This window comes from Aulostomus chinensis, chromosome 3 (assembly GCF_037954235.1).
Source record: "Aulostomus chinensis isolate RoL2024-O1b breed Wild chromosome 3, RoL_Achi_v1.0, whole genome shotgun sequence".
Classification (NCBI taxonomy): Eukaryota; Metazoa; Chordata; class Actinopteri; order Syngnathiformes; family Aulostomidae; genus Aulostomus; species Aulostomus chinensis.
This window is the reverse complement of record NC_141322.1, coordinates 24,742,272-24,765,480: the sequence shown is the minus strand read 5'-3', so window position 1 is coordinate 24,765,480 and position 23,209 is coordinate 24,742,272. Positions and strand designations below refer to the sequence as shown.

The 23,209-nt window shown below is 40.5% G+C and overlaps 1 protein-coding gene across 1 annotated transcript in view; it reads right to left on the bottom strand.

The window, feature by feature from the left end:
* The window catches only part of cdh22 (cadherin 22), a 183,350-nt gene that overhangs the window by 45,956 nt on the left and 114,185 nt on the right, over positions 1-23,209 (bottom strand). The window contains exons 5-6 of the mRNA XM_086199884.1: positions 16,065-16,359; positions 2,869-2,988 (exon numbers count right to left, since the gene is read on the bottom strand). Of these exons, the coding sequence (XP_086056010.1) occupies positions 2,869-2,988; positions 16,065-16,359 (415 nt within the window). The remainder of the gene's footprint in view (positions 1-2,868; positions 2,989-16,064; positions 16,360-23,209) is intronic.

Here is a 23,209-nt window from a genome sequence, read left to right as displayed (position 1 = left end):
AGCCCTTCCATGATGCATTATGCAATAATATATGATTAAATATGCTAAGATGCAATAGAACAGTATGACACATAAGATCTGATGCATCTTTACATGCCCACTGCCTGTCTGTCTCCTGTCCGCATCCACCTATAAGATATATTAGCCTTGTTTAAAAAAACATTACTATAAAAATGTATGTCTGGTTGCTCAAGCTGGCAATTCTCCGTTCTATCTTTGTTTCAAACCCCCCAAGCCCCCCAATCCTCCCTGTTGGCCCGGCAGCAGCATCAGTAGCTGGCTGGTTTTCTGTTCAGTAGTAATATAATTCCAATTCCCCCCTTGGGATTTTTCACATCAGAATCTACTGATGCATTTCCTGGGCTTACTGTGCAGTCTCACTCCCAAAGGTTTGCATTGTGTTTGGTGCGCAACTCACAGATTCCAGTCACATTTAGCCTGAGGCCATGTTCTGTGCGTAGCCAAAATACAGTACATGCAGCACTGGAGTTGAGAAAAGAGGCAGATGACATGCGCCTCTTTCATCCACCAAAGGCCAGAGGGGATGCATCTAAATTAGGAGCGTCAAAAGAAAAGCCCCGATCTACAAACAATAAACAGCATCATTGGCCAAACATGATGGCAGAGAGTATATCGCCATAATCCAAGAACTCTTTCGGTTCAGTCGATGTGGTCCATATTCCAATGCGAGCCACGTCGCCTTTACATTAACCAATCTTACTGGGTAATGTGATTGCGTAAACCAACTGTGAAATAATGCCTCAGTATGCTTAGTAGTCACTCAAAATGACAAAATGGATTTCATATGTTTTCGACTCACTAGGCAGTGAAAACGTTAATCTGATGTGCACTTCTGACAGCACCTATCCTTTATTTCCTCCCTACACATGACTGAAATCATGTTGTTGTTGTTGCCCCTGCACTTCTTCACACTGTAAACAAACTGTAGCGTATAGAACCTCTACCTGTGGCGTGGAGACGGGCAGGGACTGATCTTTTTAACAGTTTGAGCAGCTACGGCACTTCAGTTATTTCCTTGTACGTTTGTCTTTTGTTTTTCTAACCTTGAAAATCAGAAAAATATGTTTCTGATTTGGACAATGGCAGGAAATAAGTTTGGTGGGAGAATAAAAAGTAAACAACGTGCATTACAGGCATGGCCCCATTTCCTCAACCTACATAACAGATAACTCAAGTGTTTTCAGCCTGGAGAAGAAGGTACAATTCTTACTTAATGCAAAATGCAATTAAAATTGTTTTTTTCATACCAACTTAACGATTAGAATGCCATGAAAACGTATTACTTGTTACGTTTTTTTTTTTTTTTTTGTAGGAGCTGCATCTTCATCTGCTTTTAAATAAATTGGAATCAACAGTCTATGCTGCAGGTGTTGCAGAATCACCTCTTAGACTCGGATACTCAAAAACACGGTCAGTTCCAGCAAGACAAACATGACAGAAAAAAAGACGGTGATTTGCTGCACACTTTGTTGTCAGGGTGAGTGAGAGTGATATTAATGAGGCAGATTTCACAGCTGTTCTGTCTCCTCTTTATTTTGACCTTCTGGGCTCACACCTATTAGACTTGCCCATCCGCCTACAAAATGGAGAAAGGGGGTGGATGAAATGGAGGTTGTGAGACAGAAGCTGGAATGAACCATCCAGTCTCCTCACTAGTCCCGCTAAGGCAGAGCCATTTATCATCCAGGCATTCAGGCTGGCCACATCCAAATGCTGGAGGAGACCAAAAAAGGAATCATTAAAACTTTAGTGCTTTTTCCCTGGGGGGGCAATCGAAGGTACCACCAATGCTAAACTAATCCTGAAAGACTGGGTCAGGTTATAATGCTCTTCCAAGCCCGAATGCTCAGATGTGGGAGAGAGAACTACAGTTGGGGGGGGGGGGGGGGGGGTTTCATAGGCTACCAATACGATAAAAGTAAATTGCTTGATCTACTTTAATCCACTCGTGACCCCGATTTCAACCAAAGTGAGTTGTGATTGATCAAATTGACTAATATATTTAATGTGATTACTGACTGTCAGCAATTCATGACACAGCTGCTCCTGTGCTTATTGCTTTACAGCGTTTATTAATGCCAACATAATATTTCAGGATATTGCTTTAAACTGCCTTAACTCAAATGTTGAACTGTCACTCACCTGAATGTCATCTGATCCACTAAACAATCATTTGTAGTTTCAACCTAAATAATTTTATAAATATCACAACAGTTTTCATTGTTACTTAATTGGTTCTAATTGATATTATGGCACTTTATTTGAATGACAAACACAACATGAATATGTTAAAAAAAAATTGTAGTTACACACTGCAGTCAAGTAAATTGAAATCTCACTATTTTGGTTTTGTTAAAAAATTATAAAGAAAAAATACAGTACTATCCATTTTTGGTGGGTTCCAGAACTTTGACATCCTAATTTTTGAAGCATTATCTTGTTTGGTTACTATGTTCTGAGAGTTGTAGCAGATGAAGGGACACAGTCTGTGGACTCAGTGACCATTTGCCAGTTGAAGCTTTTGGGCTTTGCACTATCAACCGCTACATTAAACAGTAAGTTCTTCAAAGCAGAGCTAAATGGCAACACAAATATCATGCTGAGCCAAGTAATTTATGCCATATGGTATTTAGAGTTTTCTAAAAGAAGCCAAAAGTTACCGGTTGAAACTTTTCAAAGTTGCTCGTTTTGGCCAATTGATTTTATGTTTTTGTCCACAAATGTTGATTGATTGGGGAATTATGGTCTCAAAGCTTTAGATTGCTTCAGGTAAAAAAAGAGGGAGTACCTGCAAACAGAACAAATTGCAGGAAGGTGCTAAAATCAGGTCTGTCGTATCACACTTACCTGTGTGTCTGTCGACAGTGAAAAATGTTTCTCCATCCAGAACGCTGTACACCACTCTGGCACTGCTGCCGTACGTAGGATCGTCTGCATCTGATGCTGTAACCTTCATAACTGATGTTCCTGTTCGAAGGAGACAATGTGATGTCACACAAGAATACATATTTAAAGTTACATAGGGAGAAGTTGCTTTATAGAGAGGACAGTTGTTTGTGTGTGTGTGTGTGTGTGTGTGTGTGTGTGTGTTTGTGTGTGTGTGTGTTTGCATATGTGTGTTCTTGTACTTGCTACATATTGAGGACTAGAATACGTATTTAACCAAGAGAGTGAGGACATTTTTGGAAAGTGATGACATTTGAGCCGGCCCTCACTTCTTCAAAGGGGCGTTTGAAGGGCGAGACTTGGTTTTAGGGTTGAGGTTAGAATCAGGTTCTAGTTAGGTTTAGGGTCAAGGTTAGGGTCAGGCAGTCAGTTGAGATGGTTAGGTTTAGGGTGAGGGCCTAAGGAATGTATTACCTCAATGAAAGTCCTCACAAAGATATAAGTATAAGGATGTGTGTGTGTGTGTGTGTTTGTGTGTGTGTGTGTGTGTGTGTGTGCGCGTGCACTTCAGTGTATGTATAAAACACGAACCACCTCACAACCAGTTAAGTCTTTACTGAATCTATTCTGAAGGTGACTCCATAGGCGGCTCACCTACCAGAACCTGCAGCTGTATGTTGCAACAGTGCAGACCACAGCAATCGAGACTGATCGCATTTGGAATGTCAAATTCCACTCAACACATTTCCACAACATCTCCTCAGGCTTGAGCTCTTTCCAGCATCATACACGTAAATGTAACTGTTGTTCTACATTAAGATCAGCATCTTACCTAGGATGGACCACTGCACATGTGGCTTTTTTTTGTACTACTTCAAAAAGAAATTGCCATTGTGGATTTATTAAGGGTGTAAAGGTGCAATTCCAGCCTTCACTGACTGAGGTGCAAAAAGAAACTCAACCCAGTGGTACTGAGGGCCACCACCATCGTGTTTTGACAGTGTAAATGCAGTGTGAAACAGCCACACAAGTATTAATGCTGGCACCAGTGTAGGTCACACAAAGCTGACAAACAAGTACAATCAACACAGCAGGAGCAAGTGGGGACAAAAACTATTGGCAAAATGCTGATTTGGGGTCAGTGGTTGAGATTATGGCAAGTATTGGTTAGTGTAAGTATCCAGGAAATTAATGACTGTAAATAACCCCTACAGGAAATGTGTGTTTGTGTGTGTGTGTGTGTGTGTGTGTGTGTGTATGTGTGTATGTGTGTGTGTTTGTAAGACTAAAACATGAATACAAGGGTCGAACAAGTATAGTGACAGTGAGGTGCGTATGAGCACACACCTGCTTGTGTGTTATTTTGTGTGTGATTATACTCCAGAGATGGAGGGGTACAACTGCACCAGGTGACTATTTCATCTCTATGCTCATGATTTTCCAAAGACAGTTTTTTTTTTTTAATTTTCAAATTAGTCTTTCACTACACCAACGCTCCGAGTTGTTTTGGCTCTCATCGGCACAGACGAAGCGCTCAGAGATGAAAGAGAACATAAAGTCAACATTAACTTCAAAGACTATTAGAAGCACAAGAAACCTACAACAAACAATTACTACTGATTACTGGCTCTTAAATGGAGGGGAAAAAAAGTCACTCTACTAGTCACACGGGAAGCCTTTAAAGTGGGAATTATGGAGTAATAGTTTTTCAAGTTGTTATTTCCCAATCAGTGTAATATATTATTTGTCAACAGTTTGCATGGAGGGGCCCGTGGCAGCATATATGCAGTCATGTCTCCGTATTTAGTCACACATGTTAGTTAAAGCTCAGCCCAAAGCCCACAAAATAAAAAAGTTTCTTTATTTCTTTTACATTAAGAAACAACAGCATGTTTGCCTTTTAACATGTGAGCACATGCTTGTTCATAAATAATTCACTTATGGAAAAATTAAGATAAGGGAGGTGCTCCTCAAGGACAAGGAGTCAGTCTTTGTCTCCAGCCCGTGGCCAATGCTATGGGTAATTACTGACAGCTGGTGCTGTCCACCAAAGGTCATTGCTGTAGCCTTTCTCCAAGCCCTGTCATGCTACTGTTCAGCCACATAATGGCCGTATGCTAATGAGGCTAATTAGCGAGAAGTGTCAGAGCACTGTTTGTTTCCTGTCATCCAACAGAGCCCCTGAGGGGAATTTGATGGTTGGGGGGGGGGGGGGGGGGGGGGGGGCAGGTGGAAAAGGTATCACCTATGGCACATTTTTGTTTTGTTTGTATGCACGTTAGATTAGACTGACGCAGCGCTGGTTTGTTAAACTCGTATATGATGCTATGCTAGAACGTGATGCTATGCTAGCCTTGTCTAAAATCAGTGTTGTTGCTATTCTGATATGGCTATTTGACAAATTAGCTCAAATTCTAAGATAACTGGTGGTAAAAGGGGTAAAAGAGGACACAAATATGGGTGGATTATCTGTATCATCTGCAAAACCGCGAGTGTGGTTATCAGTTAGAAACTAATCTATCGCAGCTTATGTATTAAAAATCACTGCATACAAATTAGAGTGGAATTAGCTTTTAATTCATAATGGGAGTTGTATTATTATTATTCACCCAAATCTGCTGCTTAATCTGGAGAGGATTAAGATATACTGAATCTTACTAGGGAGATGAGTGTGATACCAATCTCTTCTTTCTAAAAACATGAGGCTTTAAAGGCCATTATTGGTACAAGCATGGGTTTGCTAATCCTGCCCACCTATTTGGCCCTACTGCTGTGGGTCCAATAATAAATTTGCATCCATGGGATTAGTCTCTTATCTTAATTTTCCCCAGGTAACAATCAGTTTGACGCTCAGCTGTTTCTGGTTACTGGCTGACAGAATTGTTAGATGTCTTGGAAGAACTATATAAATGCAAATGCTAGTTTATTGTGTTTATATTAAACCGAGAAGTGAAGCAGTGAGTTTGGCACTCGGCCTCTTATTAAAGCTCTGGCTTGCATCAGTGTTTTTAGTGGAGGAAGTCATTACTTACTGTATCTGTTGGCATGGCTGCTGTCTCACTTAAGCAGATTCTTCTGCTGATGAACTTGAGAGAATTCAATAAAAATTATTGACTTTCTTAGATTGCAATGTAATGCATACAGCAAATATAGGAGTAGTATGTCTAATGGAGAGAAGCTCTTGATATTCATTATCTGCATTGTTTTTCTCTCACCGACTGAAGTAAATCACAAATTGCGTTCCGATGAGACAGCTTGCACTGTAACAATTTTAATCACCAGAATACATGTTTGATATTATTTCTTTTCTCTCTTGGGTCCATCTGTTTTGCCTGAGTTTGTTTGGTTTGGAATAAACTCAATGACACTGACAGTTTCACCTTGTGTTAGTTACTGTTTCACTGGAATAACAAAAATACAGCAGCTCAGCACAGAGTGGATCACTGTGGGCGTACTTAATTGGGGAGTAACAGTGACTTCATCAATCTGTTTTGATGCATCAACCAAATATCAAACTATCAGATGCAGCAATATGATGCATAAACCTTAATGTGTCCTTCCTTTCACACCTGTTCCAAAATTATCCACAACCTCATCCGAAAGTGCAACCTCTCCTAGTTTTCATTTCAGCTTGTCAGTCATGTTTGTAGCAATCTCAACAATTTTATAAGAATTGAGCCAATGTGTTACTTATAAAGCTAATAGTGCATTTAGCAGCTGGGAATTGGGAAAGTTCCCATTTGGAAACACCCCACTTAACAGCGTTAATGACAACAAACAGGCACCATGGTCGGCAGCGATGGTTACATGTAGATTTATGCATGCGTTTGCTTTAATGATATCAACACAGCCGGTTAGGATTGGGTCACCATTCCAGCTCCATGGGAGAGATGGTTCAATTACTGTAACGGTTGCTGCAGGAGTGTGGCACGTGTAAGACACTAGACTGACAGCTATTTAAGAGGCAGCCTCATAAAGGAGATTTGTGCCCATCTCAGCTGGTGCTGAACTAGCGGGAGCTTCAGTGGAGGGGTCTAACAGTTGCAGCACTGAGCCTCTTTCCTGCTCCAACCCGCCTTAATCTGTTGGACTGAGTGCTCCCCGCCTGCATTATGGATCATTTAGTAAAGCCATAAAAGCCGAGGTGTTTTCACATGAAAAGTTATTTCTTCACTACTTCTGCTGTGATTCATTCCTCTCTCATCCACATAAATGCCCCAGGAGAGACAGGTGGGGGGGGGGGGATGAGGGTAAGACAGAATGAAGTATAAAGGGATGAAAAATCTGCCTTGTCATAAAAGGCATAAAAGGCCTGCTTACATTGATCCTCTCTGAGATCTCAACAAGGATTTAAGGACATTTTTCATCTCCCCTGACAGACGCCATGAATCTAATCTTTGTTCTCCTGATCTTGTGACTTTTAATGGATCAGATCTTTATTTGTTTTGCAGATAATATACCAATATTTAAGATTAGTGTCAAGTATTAACTTGATTTTTGATGTTTTTGTAAGAAACAGTCTTCACAAAAACAATTACAAAATGTGGATTCTTGCTCTGGAGGAAAAACAACTGTTCTTTTAATGGATTATCTTTGTAAACTGCCTGTAATTATTCACTTCCATTTGATTTTATGGCTGTTTACCCACATATTTACTGCAGTTGTGTGTGTTGCTTCTTTCTCTTTTGTGTATATATATATATATTTTTCCCCCTACCATATATACATAACAACATTCACAAATAAACCAACCTCCCCCTCCTATTTATATACCCTATAATGTCCCATACAGTGTCCATGCCTCTTTGCAGGATCTGCATTACTAAAAAAAAGAGAAGCCTAATCAGTTTCACATTTGCAAGTCTCCATTGTGCTGCTGTTGTCACGCACATCTTCCATGGCTCTTCACACACTGAATCACGTTTGGTTTTTGTTCTGTTTTTTTTTACTTTGTTTTGTTTTGCTCCCTCCCAACACACTGATTTATACACATGACCACACACACTCAGATCAGCCCAAATCAATTACTGCATATCAAGCACTGTGGTGGAGCGTATAATGGTGGATGTTACCGGCCATATACATAAAGGTGGTTGGCAGAGAGTATTGATTGTAAGTTACTCCTGACTCGTCACATTGCTCTCCTCTGTGATCCTGCTGCTCCCAACTGTCTCATCTACTGTTAGCAGGAGAGGCCTGAGCTGTCCTAATGGTGACTGCAGCAATTTGTATCTTCCTGGCCAACCTCTCTGGACCGCAGCAACAGCGGGGTGATTATTGCTTTGATTTCCTTGTGCAGCTCTCACATTACCAACACAAGCATTTGTGAACGGATCTCTCATTCTGACCCTGCTGAAGTGATTTAGGGCAGCAGACTGAAAGAAACTAAAGAAAAGACAAAACATGTTTATTTCATTCTTATGCTTACCCACATGTTTTCTTTTCTTTTTACCTTAAATTAAAAAAAAGGCCTCTTACTTTTCGAGGCAGGACCTGAAGACCAGCCTTTATAAATATGAATATCACAGTTTCTCATTGGCTGCTGCTCATTCAAAAAGAATCAACAGTGCTGCATGGATGATCTCATTCTACAGGTAAACATTACATTAAAGTATGCATCTGAGGACATTTGAGGCCAGAGATAGGCAATGTAGAAAAGAATATTGGTTCATGTTTGACCAGCGCTGCCTAGGTGAGTTAGATTCAGCCAAGTTTACCTGAACACATCAAGGGAAACTCACAGAATGATGTCTACAGAGCTCAGCATAAGCCTTATTCGACCTGTAGTAAACAGTTTCCCACTTTATTTTTTGACTAAGAAACTGAACATTGATGAATTTCACATGCACTGCATCAAAACATTGGATGTTTGCAAAACAAAAAGTGCTATGGATTTGAGTTCAAGCTCTGTAAGGTGGCCCATTGAACTGTTTCTAAATTACACACGCTGGAAGACTCATTAAACTAATGGTTCAAGTGAAAATTGTACACCTAGAGGACAGCAACTCTATTGTAGATGAGAAATTACTATAGAGGAAGTTATATCATCGGCATGGGTAAAATATCTATAAAAATATAACAACATATTCAAACAAGTCATTATGGGAGAATTATTGCCAAATGATCAAACCTGGCCTTGAACATCTTATAAACATGTCTTTGTACTGTTGTACTGAATAAATGTTGTATCACTAAGGATATTAACCTTCAAATTCAAATTATTTTATTTCTATAAATGTTCTTTTATAGAGCTGTGGCCTTGACAAATACCTCATAAATCTGCCCATTCATATGATGTGCTGCACTTTTTTCTTCAGTTCGCAATTTGCTATTCTCAACAACCAAGGCACTAGGCTATGGTTCTTAAAAAAAAACAAAATACAGTCTGCCCAATGAAAAAACATTTTAGCATTTACAAAGATAACATGTTTGGAGGTATGGAAGAATGCAAGAAATCCTCAGATGTTGACATTTGTTTGATGGATGAAAGTTCAAAGTTTTCTTTTAAAACTGTCCGTTTATTCAACCAAATGTTGAATATTTGATTGTGTCTTTGAAGGAAAATAGGATGAAGGTCAGATTCAGGCTGCAAATATAAAGAGTTACTTTAAACTCCGTTTGGCACATCTGCCTGCATCATTAGTTGATAGTAGCAGAGGGTGGCACGGGGCTTGATGTCTGTTGTTAGATTGCTGTTTACCTACATGTTCTGTGGACACTGACTTGTCAGTCATTGCTACCTGAGGTTGGAAGCCATAGCACAAATGTTAAATCGTGCCACATCTCTACCACTCAGGGGTCCCCAGGTCCTCTTTAATGGATCCACATCAATCACAGGATTAGCTCCGTGGAAGCTTTTCACCCTGTTGGGATTCCACCAATAAGCCTTGTTCCTTGCTGTCGCAACATTTGAGTGGTGGGAAATAATGTTTGCCTCTGTGACTAAATGGTTTCAAACAGAGGATGATGCATGAGCGTTGTAGCTCAAGGTGCCTATATGTCATGTCCATGTCTAAAAGCTCAGTCTAATTTGAGTAAAAAATGTAATAATAAAATATTTAAAAGATTTTCACAGTACCCAAGCTGAATAAATGAGAAAAACAACACGCAGTCTTTTCCCCAGTGTGAATTGTGTTACGTGTGCTGTCTTGTGTCAGAGTTTCAGCTAATCCTCAGACACATACATGAGACAAACCCTCAAAGAGGCTGCCATGCATGCAGCAAATCAGGTTAAAGGATAAAATTTTCCTCAAGTGGACAGCAACTCAATGCTCTTTACTGTGATTGCAGTAAAAGGCTGTGGAGTTTAAGGGTTAATTCACCCAACCACCTGCTATATTTGAACTATTTTGTCTACAGCTAATGATAATGTTGACGAGCTCAACCGTAGCTCCTCTGTATGTAGCCTAACACTTTGCTTCTTAAAAAGGTGGCAAATTGATGTAATCACACTTACTGGCTGCAGTCCTTCCAACAAAACCGCAGATGCACTGATAATCAAGACGTGTGGAAATTGCTTAAATATCAATTCCTGGCTCTCATAAGTGTGATCAATTCAAATTGTGAAACATCTGATTTTCTTGCTCCTGAAGCTGAACTAATATAGGAATGTGGATTCAGAGCCCAAGCACACACCAGACTGACTGAGGCAACTCAAATTAGTTAAAAAATGTCTGCACCTCAGACTTTCCTGAAACACCAATTACATTTCTTTAAATAATAGACCTTTTCATCTGTATCTAAATGAACATATTTACCTTGTATAAAGATGAACAAGTATTTCATTATTTTTCCTTGGCTTTTGCATTAGTGACGGCATCATTCAGAAACAAAACCCTCCCTATCTCTAAAACTTTTTAAACTTCATCAAGAACTTTTAAAGCCTTGCTGCATATTTAATATGGGAAATAACCCCCTTCTAATCAACGCAGAGCTAATGTGAGTTACAGAAGAAAATGTTTTGAAAACATCTGTGGAATTGATGTAATTAAAAAAACAACAACCTATAATTAACAATGAAAAACAACAATTCAGTTAAATGAGTAAACTCTGTTAACACAACAGATTAGATTAAACAGGAAAAAAATGGAATTTATTAAAATAAAAACTTACAAGGGGAACCAAGACTCTCTTTTTTAATCTACACAATATTCAACAAAGCACAATCTACTGTAAGTCACTAAGATATCATTAGTATTTATCTGCTGCATGTCATTGATTAACAAGCTGCAATACTGAATTCATAATCATCACCACATCTGTTAACCCGCAAACAACAAACAGGTGCAGCAGTTTGTCATTTCAGAATCTCTGGCAACTTCTGCAAACATTTCTTGATGAACTTCTTCAAATTTATTCTCAGGATCGATCTACATTTCATGTAACATATTTCCACTCTACCCTTTCATGTATTTATTGTCTGACTTTATTCAGAAACACATATAAAAGTTGTCAGCATGATCAAACATCTATTATACTGTAAGATCATACTTTATGCAGATGAAATGCCGCTATTGCAGCCAAAAGTCCAAAGGCTCCCCCTTGTTCTTTGCTGCTGATACATTATCCAATAATACTCATTTCAGGGAGTCTCCAGGCTGTTTTTCACCCACATACATATTTCACACAGCTCTGCACACACAAACAACAGCAACTACTAACATCTCCTGTAAGAAACACCCTAACATCTGTCAACAAATTAATCATATGCCATGCCTTGTTTGCTTTCTTCTTCCTGGAGTTTGATGAGGATGTATCGATCTTGTTATCCATCTCTCGGCAACAGAATGAATATATATTTCCCAAAATGTTGAACGCTTCCTGTTTATATCAAATGCATCACTGTAATTGTCAATACTCCTTTGAGCCAACCACAAAACTGACTTTTATTGTATATGAGGTGATATACCTCAGAGGTTATCTATTCTGTTGCATGTTGACACCTTCTGCAATTTCCACTAGGATCAGTGACTATAACTGTGACACAGTATTTTTTTCTAAAAGATGTACATGTATTTTATAATGGAATAATGGTTGTTTCAAATTTCCAAACAGCATGAAACCTCTAACGTCAGCTCACAAATGGACATGAGGAAATATTAGCATTTCAAATCATAGGTAATTTACAGGAATGATGAGTCAGTTTTTCATTTTGAAACTACAGGGGATGGTGAGCCATAAAGAGAAAGATGACCTGTTGGATTTAAAGTGAGTGACCATTAATCAAACAGCACATTAACATGTTTGATGCAAGAATACAATGCAACCTTTCCCAGCAGCCCTCGGGCAAGAGGCAGGGTTCACCCTGGATGGGTCACCAGTCTATCACAGGGCCAACACATACACAGACAACCATTCACACTCACAGCCACGCCTACGGTCAATTTAGAGTATTCAATTAACTTCGTCCTCTCTTGATGTACTTGATGGACTTTGAGGGGAAGCTGGAGTACCAGAGAGAACCCACACAGGCACAGACTGAATGCAGAATGTCTGTCAATATGTGTTGGCCCTGCGATGGACTGGCGACCTATCCAGGATGAACCCTGCCTCTTGCTCTAAAGCTCTGGGATAGGTCCCCCCCCCCCCCCCCCCGACCCTTAATGAGGATAAGCACGGAAGAAAATGGATGGATCTTATTTTGAATTTATGCTCATGACCATCCGCCACTGTTATGTGGTTGGATTATTTTTGTGAAGCGATGAAATGTTGAATCCCTTGTCTATACTGCCAGAATTTCTATCTTTGCCTGATTAATTCAGTTTAGATCAAAGCTTGTTAAAAATGTTTTACTTCTCAAAATTACAGATTTAGTAGAGGGTTGTTTCCATTAACTTTAAAGCAATACGTTAAGATGCATATGAAAATACATTTGGAAGGGAAAAAATTGAAGAGAGGGAAGGAAGTCTTATTTTGCCTGAACAGCAAGTGTGCTGTTAATGCATTTACAGAAATCGTTTATATTTGCATGTCGTTCAATCATTCTCATATCTCTTTCAGTTGCGCTCTGTCCAGGATGTTTTCCTTGTTCTGTACTTCTACAACTTTTATCATCACAAGCCAGAGGACACAGTTAGTATTCTGCAGAGTCACTACATCCGTGTTCTCCGTGTTCAGTTCCATCATAAAGACATGGGTCCCACCAACATTCACTCACCCATGAACTGCAAATTTGATTTAAGGCTGCAATTTAATTAGCTGCACATTTTTCACAGAACAACACTGAGCTCGATCCCTAACACTTCATCATCATCTTTGCCACTCCTATTTTATTTGTCCTCTTGTCTCCGTTTTAGAATTAACCAACCCTGAAAACCAAATAAACACACTATGTACACAGTGATAGTTTTTATTTGAAGATAAGAAGAGCAGCAGGGTAAAGTAGGCTGGCAGATAGACCGGCAGATAGACTGACAGATAGTCGGGAAGCTTCTGTGACAAGGCAATGGGGGGGGTGGGGGTGGGGCTTTAAAACTCAGATGTGCACTGGGGGGGGAAATGTCAGGAGAGATGAGTAAAGACGAATATGCCTCAGGTAGCTAACTAGAGATTACTTTCTTAACATTACGACCTCATGCTGTCCAGGACCGTTTATATACGGTGGGCCATAAAGCAGTAGTGAGCACATCGCTGATGTGGCTAATGTGGGAAAACAGCTTCAATCACAGCAGAACATGCAACCCTGCTTCACATCACTGGAGCTCTCAGTTTCCTTTCTCTCATGCTAAAAGGGGCTGTGGTACAAAAGTTTGTTGGAACTGACAAGTGGACTCCCATGGACCTTCGACAAGGCCAGTGGCACACTCATGATTATAAGCAAATACAAAACTAAACTAAAATATTCATCCATCCATCGTCATCTTCCGCTTATTCCTACACATTAAGGGTCGCGGGGGGGGCTGGAGCCTATCCCAGCGTCAACGGGCGAGAGGCGGGGTTCACCCTGGACACGTCGCCAGTCCATCGCAGGGCCAACATAGAGAGACGAACAACCATTCACACTCACATTCATACCTACGGTCAATTTAGAGAATCAATCAGCCTCGTCCCCAATTGCATGTCTTTGGACTGTGGGAGGAAGCCGGAGTACCCGGAGAGAACCCACGCAGACACGGGGAGAACATGGAGACTCCACACAGAAAGATCCCGTACCCAAGCCAGGACTCGAACCCAGAACCTTCTTGCTGTGAGGCCACAGTGCTGACCACTGCACCACCGTGCAGCCCCTAAAATATTCATATTTTATTTTATTTTTTTTGTGGAAAATTCATGAAAATGATCATGTGTGATCATGATCAGCCCAAAAATTGAATGTATTCTTCCCTGACCAATGTTCCACCCAGCAAAGTGCACCAGCGACATGCAGAACTGACTCAAAATGGCGGCCTGATATTAATAAGGGAGGTCACCTTGTGGGATGAAAAGGCTCAAACGTGTTTCTAATTGGTTTTAGACAACAATGGAGGTCTACAGCGAAGAGGGAAACGATACACCAAGCCTACAAAAGCAATAATTCAGTTTCATCAATCCTTGCTTTTTTGAGGGATAAATGACTTTTTATCCAAATTTAAGACCATTGGTATTCTCTGTTATTTCAATGTTCCCCCAACCATTCATGCCACCAGTGATTCACGCATGGTGGGAGGGGAAAGGCCTGAATAATATGAGCTGGTGAGTGACATGTGAGGGTTTCCAGCTCTTTTCTTTTTCTTTTCCTCCCTTGAGTTATTGTCATTGTGACCTTATCACTGATATGCCAAAAAAAAAACCAAAAAAAAAAAAAAAACCCTGCTGGCCTTACACGATCACCACGGGAACCGCAACAGGAAGAAAAAAGCAAGACAAAGTACCGGCCTGTTTACTGTGTAATTTGACTGAAATGCAACAAGGGAGGGATGCCAGAGTGGAGGGGTTGGTAATCATTAGGATTTGAATTAACTAAGCGTGATGTTTACAACTCAATTCCTGTTTCTTGGGGAAATAATGGTTTCCTTCCCCCCAAAGGTTTTGCTTTTTTTTTCCCCTCCTACTAAAATTCTGCATTATTTCTTTGTACTTTATCTTTCCCTGTTTTTGTTACCTTTAATATTCTCTGTGCTGCATTCTCTCTCTCTCTCCCTCCCTCCCCCCCCCCCTCTCTCTCTCTCTCATACCCATGGAACCCATTCAGTTTTAGAGAGCACTGTATGCAGAAATGCCCATGGTTTGGATCATGCTGAGGAAGCAGGAATTAATTCCAATCAAGCTTGAACAGGGAAGAGCAATTCCATTTTGCACCACTCCTGGAGTCATTCAAACAAGAGCCCCCCCACCACCACTGCTGCATATGAAGGCACACACACACACACACACACACACACACACACACACACACACACACCAGGATCATGCATATTCTGAGCGTGCATGGTATTGTGATTTCACCTGACAGCCAAAAATAATCTTGTTTACTCAACATCAGTTTTGTCTTTGACATTAATACCATGCTAATGAAGCCCCCGGGACCCTCATTCACCTGTCTTTTTCATTTCACTGAGAAATTTGAGCAGCCTTGGGGGCGCAGCTAATACTGGTGCTCACAATAAAACATGTTTGTCAAAATTAAAAGCCTTGTGGTTTTACTGTCAAAAGCTTTCATCAACACAGGCTATACCTTCGCCATTATGTGCTTTTGTGTAGCACCTTCCCTCAGCTCCTCTTTCACCCTTAATCATTTGCCTCATAACAATGTGTCAGAACACAGCCAGAAAGCTCATCTGGGGGAAGTACAATTCAGACATCTCCTTTCTTTAAAAGCATGCAGTGTCTCCTTGCAACTTCATTTCATTTCTACCTACGGGTCATAACTCTGAAACAGTAGGGAGCCACCCAAAATGTCGCCATTTTAATTCCATTCTTCCTCATCCACCGAACTGACTCTACATCTATTTTCATCAAAATCCTGTCCTCTCAACCCTTTTTCCATCTTTCATGAGAGAGAATTTTGCATATTGCTCTTCAGGGCACTTTCTTGCTTCCCCTGAACCCAGAACAAAACATTATACTCCAGATTGTACTTATGGCTCATAAAAATAGCTGTACAAGTCTGTGGGATATGCGTAAAATCAAATTAGTGATCCAGATCCCTGTCTGAATGGGCAACTTGTCCCTCAACTTACCTATGGGTGACAGCTCTGCCACACTGCCAATATAAGGACCCTCCAAGAACTTCGGCTCACTGTCATTGATGTCCTGGACCTTGATGACAAACTCGGACTCTGGTTCCAGTGGGTCATTGGAGAGCTGGTCCCGGGCCTGGGCCCGCAGTGTGTAAAAAGCCTTCTCCTCACGGTCGAGTCTCTCTGTGGCATGTATGTCTCCTGTTAGCTCATCGATGATGAAGATGGAGCCTGCCCCTTCTCCGGAGATCGTGTATTTGATGTTGCCCTCACCTTCGTCTGAGTCTGTGTGAATCTGTAAATTAATTAAAAAAAAAACAAACAAATAAGTAAAACTTAAGGCTCTAAGTCTAAGGCACCAGACACATAGAATGATGGATCGGTACACAACCATGCAATTTATTCTCAAGAGCTTTCACTTTTTATTATTAGCAGTGTCACTGATTCTCTGCTAGAAAAGAGACAGGAAAAAGTGGAATGACAGAGGCTACTAATGGCAAGTTGAAATCAGTCAAAGAATACTACGGTAGTACACCTCACAAACAGATGGAGACAATAATACCATTTAATGCAATGTGGAAAACTGGCCAATGAAACACTTCTCATATGTGGAGGCACCTGGTGAAACATATTTAAAAGCTAATAATTGCACCAATTTCTAAAAGCTAGCCTCAAAGGTAAGTTTCCTATAGCAACGTAAGCTAGTTGGACGAGCTGCACACCTGCACCCACTGTAGTGTTAACAGCTTCATGTTACCTGCAGCCCAACAAGGATGACCAACGAAGAAGAGTACAGCACGGTATCAACTACACCACATAACATTACAGGTAGTTGTTTAATAGATATTGTCTCGGCTGACGCTTGGATTTCAAGTATTACTAATGTCAGTGTTATCATCATCAGCTTGTTATGATTCTGTGGCATTGCTTACAAACTCTTAGTTTGATTGACAGGGCAGCCTGCCCTCCTGCCAACCCGACCTAGTGCTGCAACAGCTGCTCCCTTCAGCTTGGCTGGGGAGGCTTCCTCACCCCACCAGAAAGTTGATGAGTGTCACACATGAGTAGGGATGGTTTTATTCTGTGTGGTGTTAAAAACAAATAACATGTTCACACTTGAATTTAGGAAATAGATGGTACAATTTGGGGCGGCACAGCAAGAAGGTTCTGCGTCCGAACCCCAGCTCGAGCACGTGATCTTTCTGTGTGGAGTCTCCATGTTCTCCCTGTACCTGTGTGGGTTCTCTCTGTGTACTCAGGCTTCCTCCCACAGTCCAAAGACATCAAGAGTGGACGAGGCTGACTGATACTCTAAATTGACCGTAGGCGTGGCTGTGAGTGTGCATGGTTGTCTGTCTATATGTGTTGGCCCTGTGATGGACTGGTGACCTGTCCAGGGTGAACCCCGCCTCTCGCCCAAAGGCTGCTGGGATAGGCTCCAGCCCCCCGCAAGAAAAGGGATGGATGGATGGTACAATTTGGACTTCAGTGGCAGCAGTCCACTTGCAAAATGGAGGGTTGAGTTGTTGAGGGGGAGAGGAAGCTTGTGAGCAGCATACTTGAGGACATGCGATTCCTCTTCTGCTCTTTTTTTCCATTCACAAATGCTCAGGTCTGAACTACAGTCTTGTGCCCGGTTATGCAGCACGTGCTGTAATAAGGGGTGATGCATGCTACAGAAGAACCTGTTAGAAGTGATTAGAGATTGTCTCTGCTCTGTGGAAGACACAGACATTAATTTTTCTATATCTTGCTTCAATCAAGACAGGCAAATAAACATTATAAAAAAATTTCATCCTAAACAACAAAAATCTATGGTAAATCAGGCAGATCGCACCAAGCATGTTTGGACCCCTTGTAGCTAGAGAATCTTTGTTCCCCTAAAACTAATGTGTGGCTGTTTGTATTTGTCACACATTTGCCTTGAAGTGTTCACCTCATTCCTTTTAAGCCATGAACAGAGGACACAAGCACATCTTCCACCTTTTCCTTTAACCTACTCCCAACAGTAAAACTTCCAAGTCCTCCAAGGTACCTATACTTATGCCATAATCATTGTCATGACAAAAGACCCCATTGCTACAGTGATAATTTATACCTTTTTTGCACATTGTGCCCTTCACAGCATGTGACGCTCAAATTAGAAGATCAAATTCATTTCAAAGGTTGTTAAAGGTAGAGACATAGAGGTGCATGGGCTGAAAAGTGAACTTAAAAGAGCCCTTATAAATCAGAGCTATAGTTCCACCTAATGTGATTAGAAGACATTCCCAAGGCAGCAATAGAAACAGCATTGGTCTCCAGTCCCAACCTTCCCTCTGCTATTTAGTGCACAGAAGACTCTCTCTCTCTCTCTCTCTCTCTCTCTCTCTCTCTCTCATACACACACATACACATTTGATCTGAAATTATAATTCAGAAGTGTCTGTGCAATGAAACTGTGGTTCATTCTACTGAGAAGAGTCGAGGGGAGTGGAAATCACCCTGCATGGCCTCCCTAGTTAATATTTTATAAAGGCTTAATTAAATACAGGGTTCAATCACCCTCACGGTGGTTTTCATTAAGTATTTGTCGTATAACTGTGGAATAATGCAAGCAATGTGCCTCGATATTGCCTCCTTCATCCATTTCTCCAATATTTTATCCATCTGTTTTTTGCCTTTTCTCACCATTCTGAATCATCCTGAAGACAAATACAGGAGCAGTGGGGGAAAATATACTGCCCGGTATTTTTCTGGGTATCAATTTTTCAGTGATAATAAAAGTAGTTTCACTGGTCCTCCCTGAGTTATCCAATAAAAGTGCTCATTCTAGTGCGCCACTGGATACATTTCCTACAGACACTGTCTCTTCTCCCTCTCTGCATTTCCAAATTAGATTCTGCAGACAAGAATGTGTGTGAAATGTTGTCATCATGCGTTAATTCAATTGCACAAAGGTTGGCACCACGCATGCAAGTTTGTACCGACTGTACAAGTGCACACCTAAACACACAATCCTTCCCGTCTTTGCTAGCTTGCACACATATGTGTAAACACACACACACACACACACACACACACACACACACACACACACACACACACACACACACACACACTGAGTTCATCATTCTGCTGGGATGATGCAATTTCTTTCCCCTCAGGCTGGATATACCCATCAGTCTGTCAGTCTATCCTCACTGGAGTGATTCAAGCTGGCACCTTGAAAAACACACATACTACGCTTAGCTAAGTTGTTCTCTGCAAACTAAAGGTCAGAGCCAGGACATTACTTGCTCACCCACACCCCCCCCCCCCCCCAAAAAAAAAATAAAAAATAAACAGGAGTGCAAATCAGCCTTCGACAAGCTCTTTTTTCCAAATGTATGAAAAAAAGATGAGGAAACAGTAAAACTAGCCAAGAATCACACCTGCTTCGCTTCTCAAATATTTCATCTTTCTTTGCTCATGTTGTAGATCATGCAGTCCATGATATCCAATAAATACAGCAACCTGATGAAATTGTAGCCCTCCTCTGTCTGGCCTGACCAGGGATAAAGTTTGGGATAGATGTGTTAAACATTCATTGGAACAGTAAGTATGTCAAAGAAAAGGTATAAACACTAAAAACATGAACCACATGCTGATGCTCAAACCATCACTGTGCAAGCCTCAATTCAAACGTGATAATTACAGATTCATTAACATTCCATGTGTTGCACTTTGACAGGAAAGACAAACACCAAAATGCCAACAGCAATTAAGGAAAACATTCCAAATGCACCTCAGTAACTCTACGTACGTGTTTAATGCAACAGAGCCACAGAGTTGTGACTTCTGCTGCAAGACAGAAAGAATAAGTGATTTTGGTTACTTCGAAGGAAACCATTGTACTTGTTCCCACTGTGAACAGTGTCATTATATTGGGAAAACAAACACCCAAAAACATTACAATTTAAGGCACAAGTGTCCTAAATCACACTTTAACATTACACAATTTGAACACAACACTGTTCTACAAAGGCACACGTAAAAAAATCGGAATAAAAAAACTAAGATGACATTACACGCAATAAAAAATAGGCTTAGTAGGAACTGACACATGCAGAGTTAGTGTTCCCAGACCTCCTCTTGCAAGTTGGACATGCAGACATTTCCTTCTCACTCGACTATATAATATTTAAATGCGAGGGTGAAACCTGAATGACAGATGGACATAATTTAAGCTGTAACTTTTGACAGTCCATGGGCAACAAACTAATATGCAATAAGGATTCTGGCAGTAGAGGTCTAATTAATACAGCTAATTTCTGCACTTCAACACAAGCTTTGATATGGACTGAAAGAAGGAGGAAAACAGAATTTCTGGCTCTGTCGGACTGAAGAGATAAACTCGCGGTTTGGTGAAGAAAAAATAACTGTTTTCTTTTCAGTTAACTTGCTTCTTGAAACAGGGCTGTGAGTTCGTCGTACCACACTCACACGGATCGAAATGTTAACTTCCTTTATTTTCACAAAGTGGAACTCCTTTGCATCTTTCCACAGATTCTCTCAGTAAAGATTATCCCACTAACAAACAAGAATTCCTAAATATTGACAACCACCACTCAGACTGCAGCAAACTGTGACATCAGCACCCATTGGACTTCTCTAGCTGACCTTAAGAAAACTTTTTGGTACAGAATAAGAAGTGTTGTTCAGCAGTTCGTTGTTTTACAACAGATATATGAAACATGCTTAAAACTATGACTGTCTTTCTAAAATGCACATTTTTAAAAAATATGTTTATACTGATATTGACAAATGTGTCGGAGTGCATCCTCCTTCCAGCACACTAAAATCATATATATCGAAGCAGCAGTTCAACAGAGGCCCGCTGTAAGTTCAACTTTAAGGAAGACGTAGTTGAAAATGCCTGAGGGTTTACAGTGGAGGGCTGTAGGGTGACTCAGGGGAGGGAGAAGTGGTTGATTCGCTGTCACGTTCACTTGTGGCTTATAACAAAGAGTCGTGCTGTCATATGCTAACCTGCTAAAGGGGGAAGACATGTGACTCACATGCAGTGATAGAAAGTTTCCTTCTGATCAGCTCTTTTGAGTTTGTACTCACTGTGGGAGAAAGCGCAAAATCTTAAACGTATGAAATATAATGCTTGGCCTCTCAATAGCAATAACATAATAGAGAACAGGATTGCTCAGTTTCTTTTCATATTTCAAGGGGAGGCAGCAGAATGTGGGCAACACAAAATCTTTGGTTTACTGAAGGTTTCAAAGTGAGAGCAAATTGGCTGTCTTATATTTAAGTCTGTGTAATCAGGAGGAGGCCTGCCACATTTCACTGCAGCTTGTCAAACGCTCTGATCTTAACAGCTTCAAAGTGTTAACAAGGTGACTGTATCAGAGACGGTGCAGGTGAAGACAGCTACGGGTTGGAAGGGTACAGACTACTGCAGACAGCCTGTGGCGAAGTAAGTAAAGTGAAGGATGCCGGCAAGAAGAGTAATTAAAAAATGGATATGATGTCAATGAAATGGTTACTGCAAAGAACCCAAGTATATTTCTCTAATATATTTCATTACACTTATGTAAGAGAAAATCACTTAACAAGCAGCATCTCAACAGGGATTTTTCTGTTTTGCTTGTAATAACTAAATTAATCCGTGAATGCAGTGTGCAATTTTTACTTGTTAAGATTTATTGAAAAAAGATTATCCGTTAAATACAAGCCCATTTATCTTACCGGGATGCTACTTGTTATCCCAGCCTGGGTAAAAATGAGTTTCTTCCCACAGACAATGATTGAATGTGAACTACACCACAAGTCAGTTCACTACTGGCGTGTGCAGCTGGGCTGCAGTGAGACAGTGAGAGAAAGCTCAGTTCGCAAGTAGAAGTTTGCTGTTTATCTGGAAAAGAGTATTAGTAAAACAAAGATGAGATATTATAAAGATTGCATGAACTTCTAAACTGTTCTGCATGCAAAAGAAACTGGTAAATTTGTAAAAAACAAACAAACAAAAAAACCAACAACTGGTATGACTGACAGGCCTACGACAACCACACCATGTCTTCATTCATTTGGTGTGCTTTCACAACCCATTTTCTATTTTTTGCTTGTCATTTAATGCCATTTAGTCCCGTTAATTTAGTGAGACATCAGGGAATTCAAACATTGTTAACAACTACTTTTTACTGTTATCCTCACTCTGATCTTTTTCTAAACTTAACCAAGAGTTTGTTTTTTTTTGCGTTTGAACCTAATCAGACCTTAAACATAGCTCTCAAATAGATATAAGATTTTCTGTTGAAAATAAAAGTAATCTAAAATTTTCTGAAGTCATACTCCATTGCGGTGATTGGAACCTCAACCAACGTTTAGGACCGCGCAGGTCGGCTCTGCCTTGGTGACGCGGTAGACTGGGGTCCTAAACCCGAAACCTGTTTCGAGTGTTGACTTTCACGTTTGTCATGTTTAGTTGAAACTTAAAGTAGTGTGTCATGATTATGAGACTTTTGTCGAATAATGAAACTGTTCAAATATAAAGATTGTGTTTCTTACATCTTGCAAAAATATCTAGAGAAACATAATTTCCTGTCCAGCTTTGTTGTAAAATGGGGATTGTTAGTACTTTGCAGCCATGTTGGAAACTTTTGTCATAATGGCGTCAATACACAGGCGTATGACACGCCTTCTCTTCTAAATGGAAGTTGATGGGGTGTTAAATGACACATGGAAAACAAAGAATGTGTAGACATGGTATGACTTATGTCCTTTAAAGTGGTGTTTCATTTATACGCAGATCATGAAATATGAGAACACAAAAAAATAATAAAACTATAAAATTATAGGTGAGATTGCAATCCAAACGTGGACAGATGTGTACATTCTGTGGTCTGATTGTAAGTCTAGTAATTTCCATGATCTAATCATCTTAAAAGGGTTATGTGATATCCTTCAAGCCTCTGCTCACACTTGCTGTAGCTCAGTTCCAACTATCTGAGAGAGCTCCTCGGAACGGCCTCCCACCTCTGGACTTTAAGATTGATTCAACATTTAGTGTTTGCATCCTCATTAAATGGTTGAGCTCCAGCCTGTCTCTCTGATCCACAACCACCGTCCCCATTAAGGCCACTCCTCTGCTGACCACTTGACCACATAATCAG